Source organism: Hypanus sabinus, chromosome 7 (assembly GCF_030144855.1).
Source record: "Hypanus sabinus isolate sHypSab1 chromosome 7, sHypSab1.hap1, whole genome shotgun sequence".
Lineage (NCBI taxonomy): Eukaryota > Metazoa > Chordata > Chondrichthyes > Myliobatiformes > Dasyatidae > Hypanus > Hypanus sabinus.
Window position 1 is genome coordinate 75,561,093 of NC_082712.1, and position 23,660 is coordinate 75,584,752.

Here is a 23,660-nt window from a genome sequence, read left to right on the forward strand (position 1 = left end):
TTCTGCAGCACACAAGAAGATCATTCAGTCAAACATCTCTGCTCTTTCTTTTGAAGAGCATTCAAATTACCCCAAACATTCCTAATGCCTGTGTAACATATTATGTCTTTCAAGCATTAAACCAGTTCCCTTTTAAGGTCTGCAAATGAATCTGGTTCCACTGCCCTGTCGGCCAGTGTATTCCAGGTAGACCATGTTTCCCTATTTTCTCTCTGGCACTTTTGTCAGTAATCTTCTATTTGTGCCCCTGAAATGGTCTCTCTTTACTTACTCATCTAAATCTTTCATAACTTTGAACAAAATCACAGAAAGGAAGGAGGCCATTATGGTCTGTACTGACTCAGAATATCATGCCTGCCATATGAATGGTTTTGCCTTTGAAATTTTCTTGCTAACTCTCCTTTAAATGTCCCGGCTTGAGCAAATGTTTGTTTTCTCTCAGGTTATCATTCCTGAGAGCATCCCTGGGACAGACATGAAATTGCCTTGACGATTTAAGACTTAGCCAACTCTTCTCAAACAATATTTACAATCCTCCAATCCTCTGGAGCCAGTCATTCATAAAGAAGATTGCACATGCAGCAGTCTGAATGTGCCCTGTTTGGGTAACCCCCTGCCCCCTGCCCCATTGACTCTGCAGCCTAACAGCTCTGGCACCCTGAATTCAATCACACTCTTTGTGTGGAGTTTGCAGGTTCTCCCTGTGACTGTGTGGGCGCTTTTCCAGATGCTTTAGCCTCTTCCCACAGCACAGAGGTTAATCAACCACTGCAATTGGTTTTATGTTACTCATCGTGTAGGAGAAAGCAGATGGAGGGGGGTGGCGGGAGGAATGTATTGATGGAATCGTGAGAGGTTAAAAGGAAATACATGGGAAATGGAACTGATGAGGTAGCTGTTGGAGATGACAATGAGAGAAGGAGCTGGTTGCCTGCCTTCAGCATTGTTAGGAGTATAATTGAGATCTATAGCTGTGAAGGGTTAAAGCGCTTTTAAACTTCTTGACATCCAGTGACAGTTGCAGTGGACATACTGTTTAATGAGGGATTATTGCTAAGTGATTTGCATACGTTACTGGATGACCTGAGCGGGAGCATTAACTGTAAGTGAGGTAAATGAGGGATGTTTATTTGAGATGTTAATAGCTGCTACAATATGATAAACTGCCAGAGATGTACATATCAGTAATCATTGAGATTATTAGTATCATTAATCATAATTCCCCACAAAAAACGCAGCAGCCAATTTTGTCCAGTCTGTCAATTGAGGTGGTCGTTAGGAGCTTGGCTAATAGAGTTCCTAGCTCCCATCAACAACGGTTTACTTTGAGAATGTGAGGTTAATTATATTTGAGCTACTGATTTCCCCTCTCCTTGGAATAGACTCACTTTGACAATCCCAAGTGTTTTTCCTGTTAAAATGGTGAAATTATTTTATTGAAATGTTTTCCATTGGCTAGAGTCTTAGACTTATGAAGCAACAGAGTGGGATTGTATTAAAGACGATATTTCACAGAGAATAAATGGATATTCATGGTAACTCTTTTTCCCTGGGTTTTATAGCTCAAATTAACAGTTTATGGCTGTTTAGTGTTTGGTCTGTAAAGCTTACTTTTCAAGTTAGGATAATAAGGAACTAAATAATCCATTTCCCATTTAATCTGTGAAGGTATTGTAGAGCTGTGAATTATAGCAGTTTCTGGATTTATTTTACATCTGCAGTTTCTCAGCTGAATATTAAAACCATTCTCACAAAGTGAATGCTGTCAACAAAATGGTCAATGGTGCACCGACCACTTCCACACACAACGTGGCATTGCTTCTCCCACCTCCATGCTGTGGCTAAAACGTCGATGGATGAGTCAGCGTGGTTGAGGAATGGGCTGTGCCTACGTTCCAGGTAACACCAGCAAGTCTGAAGCTTGTCGGTGGAGATGCCCTTCTGTGCAAACAATTCTGTCACTGACAAGATGTCAAGCCACAGCCACACCAAATGTAATGTTCTGCAGCAATTCGTAGGAATGCAGAGATGCTCAAGGAAAAGTTAGAGAAGAATCACAAATGAACACCTGACTTTTCTCCTCTCCCCCCCCCCCACCCAGTAGAATGTCATATCTCAGCCTCACTGAACTTTTCATGCTGTTTTACAGCATCCAGCAATATTAACAGACAAATAAACCAGAGTACATATCTTGTGATCTGGGACCCTTTACTCAGGGTCGTATATTAGGGTGGCCGTAGCCATTTCACTGAACACACTTGGACCACTTGTACATATCATGTTTTCTTGCAACAGAGTTGGGAAGCTGTTTGACCAATCTTGTCTGCAAGCTCTCAGAGCAATCCCAGTGGTCCTATTCCCTTCATCACCTTCCAATAACCGAGAGTGCTACAGCACAGAAACAGGCCGATCAGTCTGCCTAGTCCGTGCCAAACTGTTATTTTGCCCTGCTCCATTGACCCGTACCTGGACCTTAGCCCTCCATACCCCTCCCATCCATGTACTTATCCAAAATGTCTCTTAAATGTTGCAATTGAACCCGCATCTACCACTTGCACAGACAGCTCATTCCATACTTGTCCCACCCTCTGGGTGAAGAAGATCCCCCTCTCATCCTCCTTAAATAGTTCACCTTCTACACTTAACCTATGACCTCATTGTAAAAAAGACCGCTTGCATTTACCCTGTCCATAATCCCCATAATTTTGTAACAGTCTATCAAATCTCTTCTTAATCTCCTGTGCCCCGGGGTAATTGATATAGTATCTGCCTCAACTTATTCCTTATAACCACCACCATCTGTGTGAAAAAAATGTTCCCCTCAGATCTCCGTTGATCTGCTGTTTTGAATGTTGTCAGTGACTGAGCTTCCTTTAAATTAACTGATGTAGAATTACAAAGGTTCACCACCCTCTGCCTGAAAACATTCCTTCTCATTTCTGTCCTGAAGGCCCCTCTGTTTATCACCATTCCTTAGCACCCTACCATTTGAAAGAAATGTCTGGTGGGTATTTGACATCTGTGCGCAGTTTTTGTTGCCCTGTTATAAGAAAGACATTGTTAAATGGGAAAAAATGCAGTAAAGATCTGTCAGGCTGCACCAGGACCTGAGAGTCTAAGTTATACGGAGAGGAAGGCAGGCTGCCTTTATTATTGGAATATAGGAGATTGAATGCTGACCTTATAGAGATATTTAAAATCATGAGGGATATTGATAGAATGAACACACAGTCTTTTACCGAGCGAAGAGAAACCAAATACTAAAATGACCAAGTTCGTTAGCTATCATGGTCAGCACAGACAAGCTGGACAATAGGGTGTATTCCCATGCTGTTTATGATTTTATGATTTCACAAAATGCAATACCCTGTATTTGATGGGGTTAGATTCCATCTGATAAAGCTCTGTCCAATGTTCTATCTGATTTACATCCTGCTGTAGCCTTAGACATCCTTCCTTGCTATTAAGAATGCCACCAACTTTAAGGTCATCCACAGGCTTACTGGTTGACCATTGAGCTGAGGTCAGTTTGTAGGAGTGGGCATATGTATTACTATTGATGGGGTGATCCAAGGCCAAGTGGAGGGCCAGTGAGATTGCATCTGCTGTAGATCTAGGCAAATTGCAATGGGTCCAGGTTCTTGCTTAGGCAGGAATTGGTTCTAGCCATGACAGAACTCTCAAAGCATTTAATCACAGAAGATGTGAGTGCCACTGGATGATGGTCATTGAGGCTGCTTACCCTGCTCTTGTTGGGCACTAGTATGATTGTTGCCCTTTTGAAGCAGATGGGAACCTCCAACTGCAGCAGTGAGAGATTGGTGATGTCCTTGAACATTCCTGCCAATTGGTTGGAGAAGGTTTTCAAAGCCCTACCAGGGCCTGATGCCTTGCGAAGGTTCACCCTCTTGAAAAATGTTCTGACGTCAGCCTCCAAGACAAAGATCACGGGGTCACCAGGGATTTGCATATTCTCCCTTTTATTCTCCCTTTCAAAACATGCATAAGACATTGAGCTCATCTGGTAGTGAAGCATCACTGCCATCCGTGATGTTAGGTTTCGCTTTGTAGCAAGCAATGGCTTGCAAACCCTGCCAGAGCTGGCGTGCATCCAATTCCATCTCTCACTTCAATTGGAATTGTTTCTCGCCTTGCTTAGGTGCTACCTGGATTTCTTGTACAGTTCTGGATCACTGGTCTTGAATGCCGCAGATCTAGCCCTCAGCAGACTATGAATCTTATAGTTCACCCACCAACGGCGTTGTATAATAGCATTGGAGTAATAGCATTGTAATCATAGGTGATTTTAACATCTGTAATATTGACCAGGACTGTCCAAGTGCTAAGGCATTAGATGGTACAGAATACATTCAATGTCTCCAGGAAAGTTTTCTGAACCAATATGTTGATAGCCCATACTAGAGAGGGGGCAACATTCAACATCTTCTTAGAAAATTAATTGGATATATACCTGATGTGTCATTGAAGGAACACTTTCAGGGCAGTGACCATAATTCAATATGTTTTAGTATAATTATGGAAGAAGATAGGGCTGGTACACATGTTATAAAGTCCTCAGTATCAGCAAGGTATATCATATATATGTACATCATACATGTAATTGTCTATATGACAATAGACTTGACTTTGACTGGGAACTTGATTGGAAAAGGCTGATTGATGTAAGTAGGAGGCTTTTAACAGTGAGATGGGAATAATTCAGGGCCAGCATGAATCTGGAAACTAGAAGGGGCACAAAAAAAAGATTCCAAGGAAGGTGATGCATGGTCTCTGGCAGGATTGAAGACCTCTGGTTGAGACTCTGGTCAGGAAAAGGCAAAGATGAGTATATTGTCATATGTACAGGTGTAACGAAAAACATTGCAGTAGCATCACTGGCACGTAACATTATATAAACAACATTCACAAGGAAAATGTAAACTATGTAAAACTTACTATTTTTACAAAAAAAAGAACACAATTAGAACAAAAAAGCAGAAATCTATTTTAGTTCAAAGTGTTCATAGTGTTGCTACATATAAATGGAGTCATATGCCAGTGTAGGAGCTGGAATCAGGTGAATCCTTGAGGAAACTTAAGGAAATTGGGAGGGTAAAAAGGAGATAACCCTGGCCGATAATGGAAAGGAGAATTCTAAAAGATACTGTAAATAAACTAAGAGCAAAATTGTAACTAAGGAGAGAATAAGTCCCCTTAAGGCTCAGTGTGGTGGTTACCTGTGTGTGGAGTCATGGAGATGGGTAAGATCTGAAATGAGTTCCTTTCATCTATATTCAGCATGGACAAGGACAGGAACGGCAGTAAATCTCTGATAGAATTCACTACGCTCTCTGATGTGATCACTGAATCATATTGTCATTGTAGAGAAGGTAGTGTTGATGGTCACATGAAGATGGATAAATCAGTGAGGTCTGACTATATATATCCGAAGACGTTATGCTGAAAGCAAGGCAATATATATCTGGAGCCCGGTAGAGATTTATTGGTCATGGGTGTGAGATACCAGAAAACTGGAGGATGTGATAAAGCTGGAGAGTGCACACAAAAAAAAAATCAGGGAAGGGCAATGCAAGGTCTTCACCTGAAACATCGACAACCTACAGATGCTGTATGATCTGCTGAGTTCCTTTCACATTTTTTTAAATCCTAAATTCTAGCAGTACAGTCTCGCAGGAATATTGTCAGGACTGAGGGCTTGTGTTACAAGGAGAGACTGGATAGACTGGAAGGATTTGCCCTGGAGCGAAGGAGGCTAAGTAAAGACCTTATAGAGGCAAAGATAGGGTAGATTATCACAGGCCTTTCTGCATGGAAGGAGATTCTATAGAACTTGATCGAGCATAATCAATTGCCTCAGCTGAGTAATTGTATGGACACTGAAGTTTCACAGTTTTAATTGTGTCATCTGACATGTCTATCCCCCAGTCTGTGACTGGTTGAAAGCGAGAGCAGAAAGATATAAAAGGGATCAACCAGGCAAGATTTTCACGCACAGGGTAGGTGGGGGGGGGGGGGGGGTGTATGGAATGAGCTGCCAGAGGCAATTACAATTATAACATTAAAAATCATTTTGGAAAGTGCATGAAAAGAAAAAGTTTGGAGAGCTATGGGTCAAGAACAGGCATATGGGTTTAGCAGAGCAAGGCATCATGGTCAGCATCGACAAGTTGGGCTGAGGAATCTGTTTCCATTCTGTATAACTCTGAGTCTCTTCATCTGTGTCTTTGGAAAGAAATGAACTCGGACTATCAGTGATAAATCCAGTGAAGAATTCAGGAGCATCTTCTCTAGCCAGACAGTGCTCAGAGATTGTGAGCCAATGGTCAACCTCCCACAAAGACTGCCAACCATTTGTTAGATGCAGTACAGTGATACAGCTAGTAGCAGTGCTTCCTCACAGTGCCAAAAACCCAGGTTCAATGCTGACCTTGGGTGCTGGCCGTCGGCAGCTTACGGATTCTCTCGGTACCTGAGTGGGTTTCCTCCAGGTACTCCAGTTTCTTCCTACGTGCAAGGGATGTGCTGGTTGGCTGCAACAAATTGCCCCTAGTGTGCGGGTGAGTGGTGGAATCTGGGGCAAGTTGATGGAAATGTGGGGAGAATAAAAAAGAGAACCAATACACGATTGGGGTGAATGGGTGGTTGGTTGATGGGTTGATGGCCTTTTTCTATGCTGTGTCCCTTTGCAATTCTGTTCGTTATGTGAAGAAGTGGAATGGCTTAATGACACGTGCTGTTTGTTTTAATCACAGCTTGGGGGATAGAGACATGCATAGGACAACACAATTTAAAAATATTACTTCTATTTAACCAGTGTCCGTACACTTATTCAGTTGTAGCAATTGTTTGAGCTCAGCATGGGTGATTTCAGCATCAAGAATTCCTCTGACAGGAAATGGAAGCATATTGCATGCAGCTGACAGTGAAACTACTTGCAGGGCTGAGCAGAGATGGAACTGATAGTTCCATAATCGTAGTTACATAAGTTTTCATATGATATATAAACTATGTTGCAAAGTTTAAAAGAATATTTGTTCAGTGTCACTGATGGGTATGTGGGAGAAATGAAAAATCAGATAAATCCGTTTAAAGACAGTCATGGGCTTCAGAGAGAGGACCCACATGGTTCCTAACAGTGCTGTTGATTGCTTGTTCTTTAGAGTTAATTGCACCTGCAATTCCCTCATGTTTCAAGGGCTAATGCATGCAGGCTTCCAGTAACATATCAGTGCCAAGCTATCTGTTTGAGGAGAGCAAAGCTTATTAAGGTGTGAATCAAGGTCAAATACAATCAACCCACAGAAGTCCGGAAGTCTAAGATCTACCAGAATGGTAAAATTGCTTTGTAACCTGCAAGCTTGTCCTTAATATACGGTGCTGCATTCCAAATGAAACAGAGGGAAATGCAGGAATTTTCATTCCCTTTGTTGTTTCTGTCTGTTTCCTCTTCAAAACATAATGTGGGAGTTTGTGGACTGTGGTGCTATCGATGTTTTGGTTGGACTTCTCTGAAGGGTTGTAAGATATACAACATTTTAATATTTATAAGACATGTAAAATATTGCATAGAGTATAGAATCAGACTCAGAATGTCAAGTAGCACAGAAGCTGTCTCTTTAGGCCGTGATATCCATGCTGACATTTTAATGGCTATTAACTCTAATCTCATTTGCAAGCATTAGGACTGTGTCCTTCTATGCCTTACCTATTTAAGTACCAACAAAATGCTCCTTAAATGTAAAAACTGTACTTGTTTCCATCTCCTCATCTCCATTCTAAAAGGATGCCCTTCTATTCTGCAGCTGAGTCCTCTGGTCTTAGATTCTCTCACCACAGGAAACATCCTCTCTACATCCACTGTATCTAAGCCTTTCACCATTCGATACGTTTCAATGAAGTCTTCTCTCATTCTTCTGAATTCTAGTGAATACAGGCCCAGAGCCATCAAACACTCTTCATATGACAAGCCATTCTATCCTGGAATCATTTTTATGGACCTCCTTTGAACCCTCTCCAGGTTCAGCACATCAATTCCACACCCATAAGGGGCCCAAAACTGCTCACAATACTCTTAAATGAGGCTTCACTAGTGCTTTATAAAGTCTCAATGTTACATCCTTACTTTGTATTCTAGTCCTCTTGAAATGAATGCTAACATTGCATTTGCTTTCCTTACCACAGTGTTGACCTGCAAATTAACCCTTAGGGAAACCTGCACAAGGACTCCCAAGTCTGTTTGCCATTCAGTTTTTTTTTGTTTTTTCTCTCCATGTAGAAAAATATCAACCCTTTCATTTCTTCTACCAAAGTGCATCACAACACTGTAGTCCATCTGCCACTCCTTTGCCCATTCTCCTAATCTGTAGCCTCTCTACTTCCTCAAAACTACCACCGCTCCTCCTAACTTCATATTGTCTGTAAACTTTTCAACAAAGCCATTATTTCTATCAATGACATATAACGTAAAAAAAATTGGTCCCAACACAGACCCCTGTGGAACACCACTAGTCACTGGCAGCCAACCAGAAAAGGTTCTCTTTATTCACACTCTTTGCCTCCTGCCAATCAGTCACTGCTTTATCCATGCTAGATTTTTTCTTGTAATACCATGGGCCTGTAACTTGTTAAGCAGCCTCATGTGTGTTACCTTGCCAAAGGCCTTCTCAAAATCCCAGTACACAATGTTAACCAATTCTCCTTTGTCTATCCTGCTTGTTATATCTTCAAAGAATTCCAACAGATTTGTCAGGTAAGATTTTCCCCGGAGAAAACAATGCTGACTATGGCCTATTTTATCATATGCCTCCAAGTTCTCTGAAACCACATCCTTAACAATCAACTCCAACATCTTCCCAACTACTAAGGTCAGACTAACTGGTCTATAATTTCCTTTCTTCTGCCTCTCTCCTTTCTTGCTGAGTGGATTGACATTTGCAATTATCCAGTTTTCCGGAACCATGCCAGAACTTAGTGATCCTTGAAGAAAGATCATTTAATGCTCCACAATCTCTTTAGCCACCTCTTTCAGAACCCTGTGCTGTACACTATCTGGTCCAGGTGACCTTCACTCCTTTCAGTTTCCCAAGAACCTTCTTCCTAGTTATGGTAACTTCACACACTTCATGATCCTTGACATCTGGAACTTCCACCGCACCCTTAGAGTCTTCCATGGGGAAGGCTAATGCAAAATATATATCAGTTCATCCACCATTTCCTAGTCCTCCATTACTACCTCTTCCAGCATCGTTTTCCAGTGGTCCAATATCCACTCTTGCCTCTCTTTTAACACTTTAGGTATCTGAAGAAACTTTTGGTGTCCTCTTTAATAATATTGGCTAGCTTACTTATGTATTCTATCTTTACCCTCTTAATGACTTTTTAGTTGTCTTCTGTTGGTTTTTAAAAGCTTCTCACTCCTCTAAATTCCCATTAATTTTTACTCCATTATATGCCCTCTCTTTGGTTTTTATGTTGACTGTGACTTCTCTTGTTAGCCACAATTGTGTCATCTTGGCTTCAGAATCCATCTTCTTCTTTGAGATGTATATATCCTGATGCTTTATGAATTGCTTCCAGAAATTCCAGCCATTGCGTTTCTGCCATCATCCCTGCCAGTGTTCTTTTCCAATCAATTTTGGCCAAAAATAACTCTGTAATTCTCTTTACTCCGCTGACTCATCTGACTTTAGCTTCTCCTTCTCAAATTTCAGGGTGAATTTGATCATGTTATGATCACTAAAAGAACCCTAAGTGGTTTTTTTTCTTTAGCTTTCCAGTCAATTCTGGTTCATTGCACAACACCCAATCCAGAATATGCTGATTCCCTAGTGGGCTCAACCTCAAGCTGCTTTAAAAAGCCATCTTGTAGGCATTCTAGAAACTCCCCCTCTTGGGATCCAGCACCAACCTGATCTTCCCAATCTACCTGCATATTAAAATCCCCCATGACTATTGTAACATTGTCCTTTTTACATGCATTTTCTATCTCTTGTTACAGTTTGTAGATGCTGTCCTTACTACTGTTTGGGGGTATCCTGGTGAATCTCCTCTGCACTCCCTCCAGCAGAATACCATTCTTCCTACAGCATGGCACCTGAAATTACACACAATACTCTGAGTGCAGCCTAACTAGTATTTTAAGTTATAATATTACATTCCAGCTCTTGTATTCTGTGCCATTACCTATGAAGGCAAGCATGCTATATTTCTCCTTCACAATGTTATCAATCTGTTTTGCCACCTTCAGTGAAGTATTGACTTAAGACCATAATACATTGAAGCAGAATCAAGGTTTCAGGCCATTGAATCCATTGCAGCCTTCCATCATGGCTCATTTAGGAACCCTCCCCCCATATCTCTGTTCATCAACCTTCTGTAGTGCCCATTTACCATATATACCAGTTGTAACATGAACACATTCACTGGAGAGACACTGAAGCTAGTGGATATAGAAGAGTTTTATTCAATAAAAACAAGTAGCAGGCATCATATTGAGATGCCCTTGGAGGAAGAAGCCTCCTGACCCAATATTACATGACATTTCCATATGCTTAACATTAAAGGTAACAGCAGGGCAATTCTATAGCCACAATGTATCTGCAGTGCTTCCTTTGAATTACATATAGTTTTCACACATGCCCTCCAGACACCCAAAATGAATGTTAATCAGCATTGTCTGGTTTGCAATCAACTCCAGTCTACAGCTCCAGTAAAGCTATTGTTCAGAGCTGCATTTTAAGTTCATTTTACAATCCATGTTCATGTCTGAAGATCGGTTACTGTTGAAGTTAATATTTGCTATATACCCTAACTCCAGAATATGCCATAACAATACCTTACATCACCTTGTACATATCAGGATTAAGTTTCATTGTCCAATACTTATTAATTACGCCTTCTACATTCACATCAAAGCCAATATATATTGCAAAGAGAAAGGTCCCAACACCAACCCTGTGGTACAGCACTAATCTCAGAGTTCTAATCAGAAAATCATCCTCCACCACCACCTTCTTCCTTCTCTTGTCAAATAAATGTTGGTTCAAATTAGCCAGCTTGCTTTGGATTGCATGTGCCTTAACCTTTGGACCAGCTACCTTGAGGGACCTTGTTAAATGCCTTTATAAAGTCCTTATAGTCAACATCCACTACCCTGCCTTCATCAATCTCCTTTATCAGTTCCTCAAAAGGTTTAATTCAGTGAGATGGATCTTCTGCAACTCATAGTCTTACTGACACAGTTCCTGTCTTTAAAAATGTACATAGATCTTGACTCTGAGAATTTTGTCCAATAACTTCCCTTGCGTTGATGTAAGATTCACTGGCCTATAGTTACCAAGATGCTCACTACTGCCCTTGTTAAGTACTGGAATTAAGTATTCACTATCCTCCAGTTTTCCAGTAAAGTAAGTTTATTATCCATATACATACAGAACATGTTACCATAACCCGGAGGTTCAGTTCTTTGCAAGAATTTACAGGATTTGGTATCTCAACAATGGCTAATGAAGATGCAAAAATATCCATCAGGGTACCTGAAATCTTCTTTCTTATTTCCCATGGTTTTCTGGGATAGATCTCGTCCAACTTTACAAACATATAGACACAAAAGTGAAACCTGGAGCAACGTAACAAAATCTGGAGGAGCTCAGTGGGTCAGGTAGCATCTAGGGAGCAAAGCAGAGAGTCAACATTCTGGATTGATGAAGCGTCATAACCTGAAATACTGACTATCCATTTCCCTTCATAGATATTGCCTGACCCACCAAATTCCTCCAGCTTTTTGTGTTCCTGTCTTATGATATATTGACAAGCCTATATGTATTCCAACACACCCAATAACTCACCTTCTTAACAACTCTGTAATACTGACATACATGCCAAACTATCACTGTACCACTCTCTGAACTCACTGTTCTTCACATCCTTCTCTTTGATGAATATAGACACGAATGTATACTGCAGATGCAGGTCTTGCCGACAGCTCCTAACTCCACCAAGTGGCCTCTTTCTCTGGCCAGCTTCATGTTCCTAATAAGCCAATAGAATACTGGAGTTCCTAACAACCCCTCCACCCTCCCAATGGCATCCAAAACCATATACCTGTCTGAGATGGAACCTTTGTGCACTTACTACTCTTCCTGGAAGTCACCCATCTCCCCTCATTTTGTTCCATGGCCAACTCACTAAATGTATTATCTGCTGCATTTTTCACTCCCTGAATGCTCTGCTGTGTGTTTCATCACAGCTGTAACTGGCAGGCGTGACAAGAGCTGCAGCTGGGCACGCCTCCCACAACTATAATCAATGGCACTGGAAATGACCCTGATGTCCCATATCACTGGCCCAGCTTAGAGTCATAGAGCCATAGAAATGTACAGTACAGAAACAGGCCCTTTGGCCTATCTAGTCTGTGCCAAACAATTTAAACTGCCTACTCCCGTCAACCTGCACCAGGACCAGTGACCTCCATAACCCTACCATCTATGTACTTATCCAAACTTCTCTTAAATGTTGAAATCGAGCTTCCATGCACCACTTGCCCTGGCAGCTTGTTACACACTCTCACAGCCCTCTGAGTGAAGAAGTTCCCCCTCATGTTCCCCTTAAATGTTTCACCTTTCACCCTTAACCCATCACCTCTAGCTTCCTTATCCCGATCACCACGCACCCTGCTCACTCAAGTCCACACTTTGATCTCAACAGCAGCACTCCAACCTTGCATCCTTTTTAAAAGTTGCTGCGTTTGAATGTTGGATTAATAATTTCTTACCGTATGCTTTTGGGTTCTGTGTAATAGTACACCTCTCAAGTATCTCCACTACAGGCTATCCTAAAGTTATGATCAACTGGCTTATGGACTCTCCTATGGTGTCAACTCCATAATTTTATTATATTCAAAAGTTGATGCACACACATGCAATCGTTCTTACAAATGACAGAACTAGCGTCCTCTCTGTCTATCTTTAGTAATTGTTCTTTCTTATCACTTTAAATGTGCTCTTGATTCATTGTAATTTTCTGGTAATCATATTGAGTGGTTTTATGTGTCTTCTAAGTTAGGGACAAAATTAACTTCAGAACATTTGTGAAAATGGAACTTGTTTATTATTTGAGAACAATCCGCACCAGTTTAGACTGGATCGACTAGGCTTATACTCACTGGAATTTAGAAGATTGAGGGGGGATCTTATTAAAACATATAAAATTCTAAAGGGATTGGACAGGCTAGATGCAGGAAGATTGTTTCCGATGTTGGGGAAGTCCAGAACGAGGGGTCACAGTTTAAGGATAAAGGGGAAGCCTTTTAGGACAGAGATGAGGGAAAACTTCTTCACACAGAGAGTGGTGAATCTGTGGAATTCTCTGCCACAGGAAGCAGTTGAGGCCGGTTCATTGGCTATATTTAAGAGGAAGTTAGATATGGCCCTTGTGGCTAAAGAGATCAGGGGGTATGGAGAGAAAGCAGGTACAGGGTTCTGAGTTGGATGATCAGCCATGATCATACTGAATGGCGGTGCAGGCTCGAAGGGCCCAATGGCCTACTCCTGCACCTATTTTCTATGTTTCTATGTTTAATCCTGAATGCTCTCGTCTAATAGCATTGTACAACATACTTTTTCAAAGTAGTTATGAAGCAAGAGCAACCCATTAATGCAGCCTCCTATCACAGTCAAACTTATATTCTTAAACATGAGAAGATCTGCAGATGCTGGAAATCCAAAGCACCGTGCAAAAAATGCTAGAGGAACTCAGCAGGTCAGGCAGCATCTGTGGAAAACAGTAAACAGCCGACATTTCGGGCTGAGATGTTTCAGTACCAATAATGGGCCTTGGCCTGGAACCTCAACTGTTTACTCTTTTCCATAGATGTCCTCTGGCCTACTGAGTCCCTCAAGCATTTTGTGTGTGTTGCTTCTATTAATCTGCATGAACTCTGCCTTCATTTTATGTAAGAGCCGCTGTTTCAGGGAACTGGTCTGCTGAACAAAAAGTAGAAAATACTATCAAATAAATCAAAAAGAGTTGGGAGTGAGTCTAAAATATATCAATAATATAACAAATTATTTATCCTAACTATAACTCATTACTATAAGCATAGTGTGATAGCTCATATTCCTTTAAGAGACACACCATGTATTTTCGCTGGAACAAAAAATATATGCAGAATCAGGGTGATATTTAACTTAAGTTTGAATATTAGCTAAAGAATCAAAAAGCATTGCCTTTTTACATGTCTTATCCTCCGGTAATTTGCCACCTGTCTTTTCTTTTTTGGTTTATGTTTTGTGATTTGTTAGATCTTCATATGTACATAATTAACTCTGTGAACAAGTGGCCCTGCTTGTCAGCTGTGGAGAAGTGTGAAAATGATTAACAGTCAAGAGCTGGGCGATTAGTACCATATTTCCTCAGTGAAGCATTTTTTGAGCTCCTCCAGAGACTCCATCCCTCCCCTCCCCGCAGCCACCATCTCCACCCCCACTCCTTTTCCCTGACAAAGGAAGAATGTCAGTCTTTTGCAATGCCACATTTTAGGCCATGAGGGGCTGCGTTGCTGATGGTGAAGGAATGGTGTAGGCAGCATAATTCACTGCCAATTGAGAAAAGAACTCTAATTCTGATAAATGGTCGACCCCAATACATCCTACCTGTTATTATAACAGACATGTAGTATCTGTGCTGTAAATTAGTTAAACCCCATAAGGGTTTAACAGTAGCTTATCTTGAAGTGAGTAATTTGACTGGTGAAGGAGGTGTGCGCGTGACCAGTGTAAATGATTTTTGTTTTCCACTTTAAAGCAGATTTAATTGACTGCTATTTTCTTCTTTAATTTATACTTATCATATGTTGTCTCTTTGAAAGAAAGAAAACAATAGCAGTTTGCAGCAATTCCTGTTTTACCAACTTAAATGTTTATTTATAATCTAACAATAGAAACCCTGGACCGTAGAATTAAATAGTACAACATTTCTTGAACCTGTTTCATGTTGCAAAAAGCTACAAACTCTGCATTTCAGGGTAATATACAATAGCAAGAACATACTGTGCAGCATTCATCGTCATGCCCTTCCAGTAGAAGTGGTAGAGGGAGGTTTGATATTGTCATTAAAAAAAAAATTGGATAGGTATATGGACAGGAAAGGAATGGAGGGTTATGGGCTGAGTGCAGGAGATGGGACTAGGTAAGAGTAAACGTTCGGCACGGACTAAAGGGGCCGAGATGGCCTGTTTCCGTGCTGTAATTGTTATACGGTTATAGAATAAGTGTCATTTGTATAATCTACACTGATGGTGTAATTCTACTATTGGGGCTGAAATTGCTTTATTTTGTAATTCCTATTACATCTCTTGCATGTATGGAGTATAAACCCAGTATAATCTTTACTGATTGTGTAGTTAAGTATGTACCCACCATCGCCTAGTCACCACCTAACTCTCTTCTCCTTTTGGAGAAATATTCTTTTTTCACCTTACAGTCCTCAGCTGGTCCATTCTCACATTCCCTCACTATAATGTCCCATCTCCTTCCCTCTTTGAGCCATTCTTTCCTCTATTGCTCATTCCCTTGATCTTCCTCAATTGTCTGAGTGATCCAAGCCTCTCTATATTCCCTGAGTAAGGAACCGGGAACTGGGAATCAAACCTAAAGTTCATCACACCATTGAAGAGAGCACTGTTGCTCCAGTTTACTCTCCCATCTTTGTTAAAGTGTACTTCTTAATAAAGTCTTAAGGTACTATATTGAGATGGCATGGTGACACAACAGTTAGAAATGCTGCATCATAGCTCAAATATTCTGGGTTTGATCCTGACCATGGTATAATCTGTGTGAAGAAACAAGAAACTACAATTGCTGGAATCTAAAGCTACAAAAATCCTATGTCAATGTCCATTTAGAAATCAGATGGCAGAGGGGAAGAAGCTGTTCTTGAATCGCTAAGTGTGTGTCTTTAGGCTTCTGTACCTCCTTCCTGATGGTAACAGTGAGAAAAGGGCATGCCCTGGGCTGTGGAGGCTGGTATATGAGCCTGAATTGATCACCGTAGGATATTGTTGGACTGCAATGTAAGTGGTAATTAGGTCTTTTTTTTAATCCAACTGTGTTTCATTGAAGTAGCTCAAATTCCATGCCTTAGCTATGTTATAGAAACTTTTGTATTAGTAAAATGGAGAAAGACAGCAGATGGTGCAATTTGAAGACATAATCCAGAGGAACGCACACAAAATGTTGGAGAAACTCAGCAGACTGGGCAGCATAGATGGAGGAAATAAATAGTTCACATTTCAGTCCGAGACCCTTCATCAGGACTCATGAAGGTTCCTTTATCTGATCTTGATGAAAGGTCTCAGCCTAAACTATTGACTATTTATTCCCCTCTACAGATGCCGACTGGTCTGCTGAGTTCCTCCAGCATTTTGTGTGTGTAACTCTGGATTTCCAGATTTGCAGAATCTCTTGTGTTACAGAAAATCAGGAGTCGTTCAAGGGTCCTTGTCTTGAAACCTAAAACTGTTCTGCTCCCTGCAGTTGCTGTCTGACCTGCTGAGTTTTCCCACCATTCTCTGAAATTGGCTGGCAAAATAATGTGACTTCAATGTTGTTAGACTCTTTGATGAACAAATTTCATTGTGGTTTATCTCAGTCTACCAGGATTTATTCAGATTTTGGACTCATGAAATGGCTGTTTCTTGGTTTCCATCCTCGTCTTGGTTCAATTCCTTCTCCGTAAATTTTGTTCCCTTGGTGCAATTTGGGCTAAAAATTTTGGTAGGAAGTACTGTTTTTAAAATTGTAAAATTCATTGCATAATATAGTACAGAAAAGCTGTAGATTGAGAACTCCAGAAAGTGAATTCACAGGAATTGGCAAGAAACTAGTCTGATGGTGGAAGGGCTACTGATTGACACATATGGCAGAATTCCAGCTTATGATACAAACAATATTTAAAATTAGACTTGACAATATGTTTTGGTTGATTTGGGGAAATTTCTGGATTTACAAATATTCTGTGGCTCTGAGGATTTCCTGACACGGTTTTGATGATAATTAGTATAGAAGGTCATAAAGTTATAAACAGGTTTTTCAGCTCACAGTGTCAGCATGGACCATCAACCACCCAATTACATTAATTAATTCCATTTCTCTGCAAGTCTCTACCGTTCTCATAGATCTGGCTACTCATCCACACATACGACCAGTTAACCTACCTCACATCTTTGGCATGTGGGAAAGAACAGGAGCACTCAGATAAAATCCATGCAGGCACAAGGTGAATGAGCAAACTCCAGACAGACAGCCTCTGAGTTCAGGGTTGAGCCTAGACTCTGGCAGTCTGAATATCAGCTACACCACTATGCTGCCTGCAAGGAACTATAGCTATATGACAACAGGAATAAATTTGCTATTTGCATGTTTGCACATTAAAAACAGAACTGAAAGAGAATATGGTGTATTTAACTATGTTGATTTTGAAGGTTAGAATGCCCTCACGTTACCCCTAGCATTAAGTTACTTTCCTTTGCTGCAAGTTGCCTTGTACTAGACACTCATTCAGAGGTCAACAATGTTCTGCTCTCACTTTTGGAACTCTTTAAATAAGGGAATCACTGCTTGCTGAGACTCTCTGTCAACGCTCTGGATGTTGAGGCAGTTATCACTAAAGTCAAAATTTGTAATTTGAATAAGCCTCAGTTATGAACTTATCCCAGAAGAAATGTTTTTGAGTTCTTTTTTTATAGAAACAGTAGGTGGAACCTCAACTGTAGAATGATTTTAACCTAGAACAACCAATATGCATTCATAGCTATACGAGTTACCCATTTCCACTTCCAAAGTCTTTCTCAAACAACATGAAGGAAGTGGAGATTCCCAGATTCCAGTCAATTCAACACAAACCAACCCAAAATTATTTATTATTTAATCATGTGATCCTGCTCCCTAAGGACTTGCTTGAAATGCTTATTTTACAGAAAGTGAATGTTGATTGCAAGGCTAATATTATTATTATTATTATTATTATTATTATTATTATTATTAACAATATTATAATATTATTATAATATTAATAATATTATTTTACAAAGCCCAGTAAAACCAACCATATTGGAATCATATTTAACCTTGCTCAGAAACAGTAAGTTTAATTCCTGGAAAGACATGAATCAATTTGTTGTGTTTTTATCACTTTCTACATTTTTTTAAAGATTTGGGGATTTATTTAATTATTTGCTGGTGAAGTTTGAATTCACCCCTGAATGATAAATTCAGACTCTTATTTTTAACTTGGCCATTTAATCATTCCTACCTAATCATTTTTAAATGAACAAAATAATAATTCTAGCATGATCGAAACTGTCAGGTGTAAAAGGAGCCAGAATTGTTTCACTATTGCAATTCAGATTAATGTGAATCATTCATGGATCACACACAGTCCATTCAGAGTAAAACTCCCTCATCACTGTCACAGCATTCGAAGTGCATTCATTGCCAAACAATTGTGATGTTTTAATTTGTTTTTTTTCTATCTCTTTCTCTTACCTTTCTGTTGATGGTCATCCTGAAAGGATCTTGACTTCTTCAATTTCTGCCTCCTGATCATTTAAATGCCCCAACCTTCTTCCTCGTCTTTGCTCTAATCCTGGGATATCCCTTCCTGAAACTTCCTGCCTCACCAATCCTCTTATTCTTCCATAAAATTCTGCTAAAGTTTTGGCCACTTTCTCTTGAATTGCCTCTTGTGTCTCAGCACTTGTTTAGGAAATGCTTCTGTGAAGCATCTTGAAAATTTTTATTATGTTGAAAGTGTTGTGTGAAAGGGAACTATGGTTTTTCCTGTTGTCATTTTGTGGTTTGTAATAGCAGACTTGCCAAGTGATTCTGATCTGTGTTTAATTGTGGACACAAGAAAGTCTGCACATGTCGGATATCCAAAGCAACGCACACACAAAATGCTGAAGGAGCTCAGCAGATCAGGAACCATCTATGAAAATTAATAGACAGCCAATGTTTCGGGCTGAGACCCTTCTTCAAGACTGAGAAGGAAGGGGAAATTCCCAGAATAAAAAGGTAGGGCTCCCAGGGAGGGAGGTTAACTAGGTGATAGGTGATGCCAGGTGGATGGGAAAGGTCAAGAGCTGGAGAAGGAGGAATATGACAGGACCTTCCCCCACCCCCACACCCCCCCCACCTGGCTTCACCTATCACCTTCCAGCTAGTCTCCCTTCCCTCCCACTACCTTTTTATTCTGGGAATTTCCCCTTCCTTCTCATTCCAGAAGAAGGGTTTTGGCCTGAAACGTTGACAATCTATTCATTTCCATAGAGGCTGCCTGACCTGCTGAGTTCCTCCAGCATTTTGTGTGTGTTTAATTGTGGATGTGTTTTGGCTCTTTTAGCTTTAAAACTCTACTGAACTGAGGAAATTATTTTTGAAGTGGGAGGGGGAGAATATGGACGTAAATGATAGTCCTACTTTATTAACAGTGAAAATATTTTACTGGAGATATGAGACTTTGATGTCTCAGGTCTGCACTCAGTTCAAACAAAGATGGTTGTGGTGACATGCAAAGCCACCAACCAGTCCAAACTGCATTTTCTTAAATCAAGCTAACATTATATTGTTTTATTGTAGATTTTTTGGAAGAGTGTTGTCCTCTTTAGATATTGCAGTAAAGTAGATAAGAGAAGGATTTGAACAGGACAAATCCCTGGCTGGAAAAGGAACACTGGGGTTTGAGTTTACACTGGTGAACTACATCACTTAATAAATAAATGTGAGGATGTATTTCATTACAGATTTTGTTCACCCTTTTTGATGTTTGAGTTGATCCATCCTCAGTGACTATTTAAAATTGCACGACCAACAGCCTCCCCACTTCTCCTTTTTCGGATGTAAATCTCATAGTTTTGTGACTTGATCACAAGGTAAATTGGCCACTATAAATTGCACCTCATGTGGAGGTGACACCTAGAATCTTGGATGGGGTAGGGGGAGGTAATCAGAATGTGGGCAGAATGTAAACATGGATAGCATAGAATTACTGCAATGGATCCAGGGTGGTTGGCATGGATTTGATGGGCAGAAGGGCCTGATATTGCGCAGTCTGACTCTATCTTTGACTTTCATCGAAGTGAGTCAATTCTTTCTCCTGTAACGTTCTCAAGAACACTGTTGTCTTCTTAGAAAAAGGAGCTTATGCTTTGTTGATGAGTTTCTTACACTGGGAGATTATTCTAAGCAGAAAAAGAGGCCTGAAGGTGAGGTCCTAGCCAAGTTTGCTAAAATAAAAGAACTGAGCTAACTTATTAACCTCACAGATTTTCCCCTAAATTTCACAGGCCATCTCCCTTGGAGTCTAAGCGGGTTAGGACTTTTCTCTCGTTTTGAATTTGACTTGGTCTTTGCTTGGTACAAGAATGGGACCCGATTTTATTTTCTAAAAGTATTGACATGTTCCGTTTCTGATTGTGAACGCACTAGTTTCCTGGTTTGTTATGTGACTGAAAACAGAACTAATTTTTCTTTCTTTCTTTTACACAACCCATTTCTCAGGCATCTCGTACACAGAATACCACTCAGGTATAAACCATTTACTAAACTTACAAGCTGCTGTAGTTTATTGTGAAATTGTAAACTAGTTTCTGAAATACTTGCATGTGCTCATCAGTGTACAATTAATACTAGTGTGTTAAAATGGTACATAAAGTATGCTTTTAATTTATTACATACCGTATACTTAAACAGATCCAACTGGTTCACAAATACCTTCTAATTGATTGTTAACATAATGAGCAGGTTAAGAACGCTAATCCAAAAACTGCCGTTTGTAATAAAAAAATGAATTGCAATTGGACTCTGGGCTCAAGAATGTTGATATTCCAGTTACTTGAAGGGATGTCTATCATTAACAATCATTTATTCAAGCTTCCTGTACTTTCAGAGCCCTCACCTGCCAGTTCTGAACCCTGTGCTGATATGATCATCATCATTCCAGAGAAGCTGTGCGAGCTGATGCACAATCTAAATTTGAGCTTATCTCCCTTTCAATGCCCACATCACCTATTCCCCCTTCTCACATCCTTCCGATTACTGTGTCCATTTCAATTCAATTCTGCAGTTCCAAGATCAGTCACTATTTGCTGGGAATTGATGCCAGCCATTTTGCTGCCGGAACTGTTCCCTGTAAGGAAACCAGGAATATTTTCAAGGCAGTGGCGAACCCCCCTGCTCTTATTGGAAACAGTGATTGCCAATTGTTTTGAGGAAGCACATATTGCCTTTACAAACTTTGCTCAAAGACATACTACTGAGATTGCTTGCTCAATCAGTACTGCCCTTCTGACAGTATGGCTCTCCAGGCAGTCTCAGTAAACACAAAGATCTTGGGATACAGGTTTATGAGGTTCCTGAAGGTGGCAGCCTGGTGGATAAGATGGAGAAGCAGGCATATGGGATGCATGCCTTCATTTGCCATGGAAGATAAGTGTTGGGATGTAATGTCACAGCTTTATAAAACATAGGGTCCAGGTCACCTCAAGAGTATTGTGCAATTCTGGTCACCATGTTATAGAAAACAATGTAATTGTACACGAGAGGCTGAACAAGAGATTCTTCAGTATGTTGCCTGGATTAGACCATTACAGTTAAAAGGAATAACTGGTTAGGCTGGCTCTGTTTTCCCTGGAGTAGAGGAGGCTGAGAGGTATCTGATAGTCATAGGAAATTAAGAAAAGGATAGACAAAGTTCTTTTTTTCATGATAGGGTCATCAAAAACCGAAGGGTATAAGAGGGTGAAAGGAAGGTTTAAGATCTGAAAGGGAATTTCTTTAACATAGAGGGTGGTTGAAACCTATAGTCTGCTGCCTGGAGAGATGGAAGTCTCACAACATTTAAGAAGCATTGATTGAAATATTTAAATTAATGTTGCGTTATTGAAGACTATAGAACTAATATGAGTAAATGAGATTCAGGTTGGTCGAAACAATGATCTGCTAGGCCAATATGGTCATACCATTTCTATGGTGTATGACCCTTGACAGTACAGCTACATAGCCATACAGTGCTGTTTGCTTGATATAGCTGTACAATAACTCATCCTGGTCATGTATCGACTTTCTGGCTAGTGAAGTCAAGAATCTCATATGTCTTTTCAACCATCTTAATGACTTGTGTTGTTGCTCTTAAGAATCCTTGGACACATACATAAAGCTCACTCTGTTCTTCAAATATTTCCTAGAGCCCTATTATCCATTGTATATATTCCTAGCTTTTTTCATCCACCTAAGATGTAGCATCTCACATTTTCCATATCTCTTATCTGTGCCCATCTTACTAATTGGCCAGTATCATTTAGGCCTTGAAGATAACCCTCCTCACTGTCAACAACACCACCAATATTCATGTGACCTGTAAACTTACTCATTATATTTTCACATCTAGATTCTTCACGTATGTAACAAACAGCAAGTGTCCTATTATTGATCCATGTCCTACACCACTGGTCACAGACTTCTAATCAAAACAACAATCCTCTATCATCACACTCTGCCTTCTATCATCAAGTTTTGGATCTAAGTTACCAAATTGTCCTGTATCTTGTTGTTTATTAAGTTTCCTTGGTGGGACCTTGTCATCATCAACAATGCATACCCATACTACCTCAATACCCATGATTAGCCAGCTCTTTGATGATGCAATGAGACACTCATCTTGTTGGATCTTAATATCACATTATTGACGTCTCACTAGTAGCAGTTGGTGTCTTGTCATCAGTATTCCAATCATTGGGTATTTATATTCCATAGTTATTGTCCTGTGATTGATTGCTTGAGCCTGATCATTGGATGTTAGTGTCCCATCATTATTTTTCCATCGTTTCAGGCTAGTAGGGATTCAGGAGGCCACATCTGTGTGTTAGAAGTTGGTGGAGATCACAATTTATCAGTTGCTTTATTTGTTATTCCACATTCAGGATCAGGTATTAGGGAAACTTGTATTTCCTTCCCTTTCATAAAACACAAGAGATTCTGCAGAAGCAGGAAATTTAGAGTAACACATACAAAATGCTGGAGGAACTCAGCAGGTGAGGCAGCATCTATGGAAAGGGATAAATATTTTGGGCCGAGACCCTTCATCAGGACTGGAAAGGAAAGGGGAAGAAGTTCCTTACCTTTGCTATTTTAGAGCAGGAATGGTAGACACAATGTTCTAAGCAAGGTCTGAAATAACTCAGCTGACCAGAAATTCCTTGGGAGGTTCAACAATAAGTTTGGACCATTGAACCAGAATCACACCAAACTAACCTCCAGTGATAACAGCCTGGGAAACACATGGAAATCCTGCAGGCACTGAAGTGTTTGCACAATCCTAGAAGAAAGAGAAATACATTTATTCATATTACCGGTTGGCCTTCCTGGTCCAGCAAATGTTGGGCATCAGGCTTCTCCATTTCCTGTACCACATTATTTTGCAGTTGTTGCTGAGATATTTTTGGTATCACAGCTTGATAAGACACATGGTGACATATTTATTCAACATTTTTGTTTCTTCTTTTCCAAATATGGATTTTACATGTGGCTGAATGTTTTCTTTGGGAGACCAGGATGCCTTCCATTAGTAAATTGGAACCAATGCTT

At 40.3% G+C, this 23,660-nt stretch overlaps 1 protein-coding gene across 1 annotated transcript in view; it reads left to right on the forward strand.

Moving 5' to 3' along the window:
- The window catches only part of bnc2 (basonuclin zinc finger protein 2), a 283,605-nt gene that overhangs the window by 248,984 nt on the left and 10,961 nt on the right, over positions 1-23,660 (forward strand). The window contains exon 6 of the mRNA XM_059976307.1: positions 20,577-20,603. Coding sequence (XP_059832290.1) covers positions 20,577-20,603 — 27 coding nt within the window. The remainder of the gene's footprint in view (positions 1-20,576; positions 20,604-23,660) is intronic.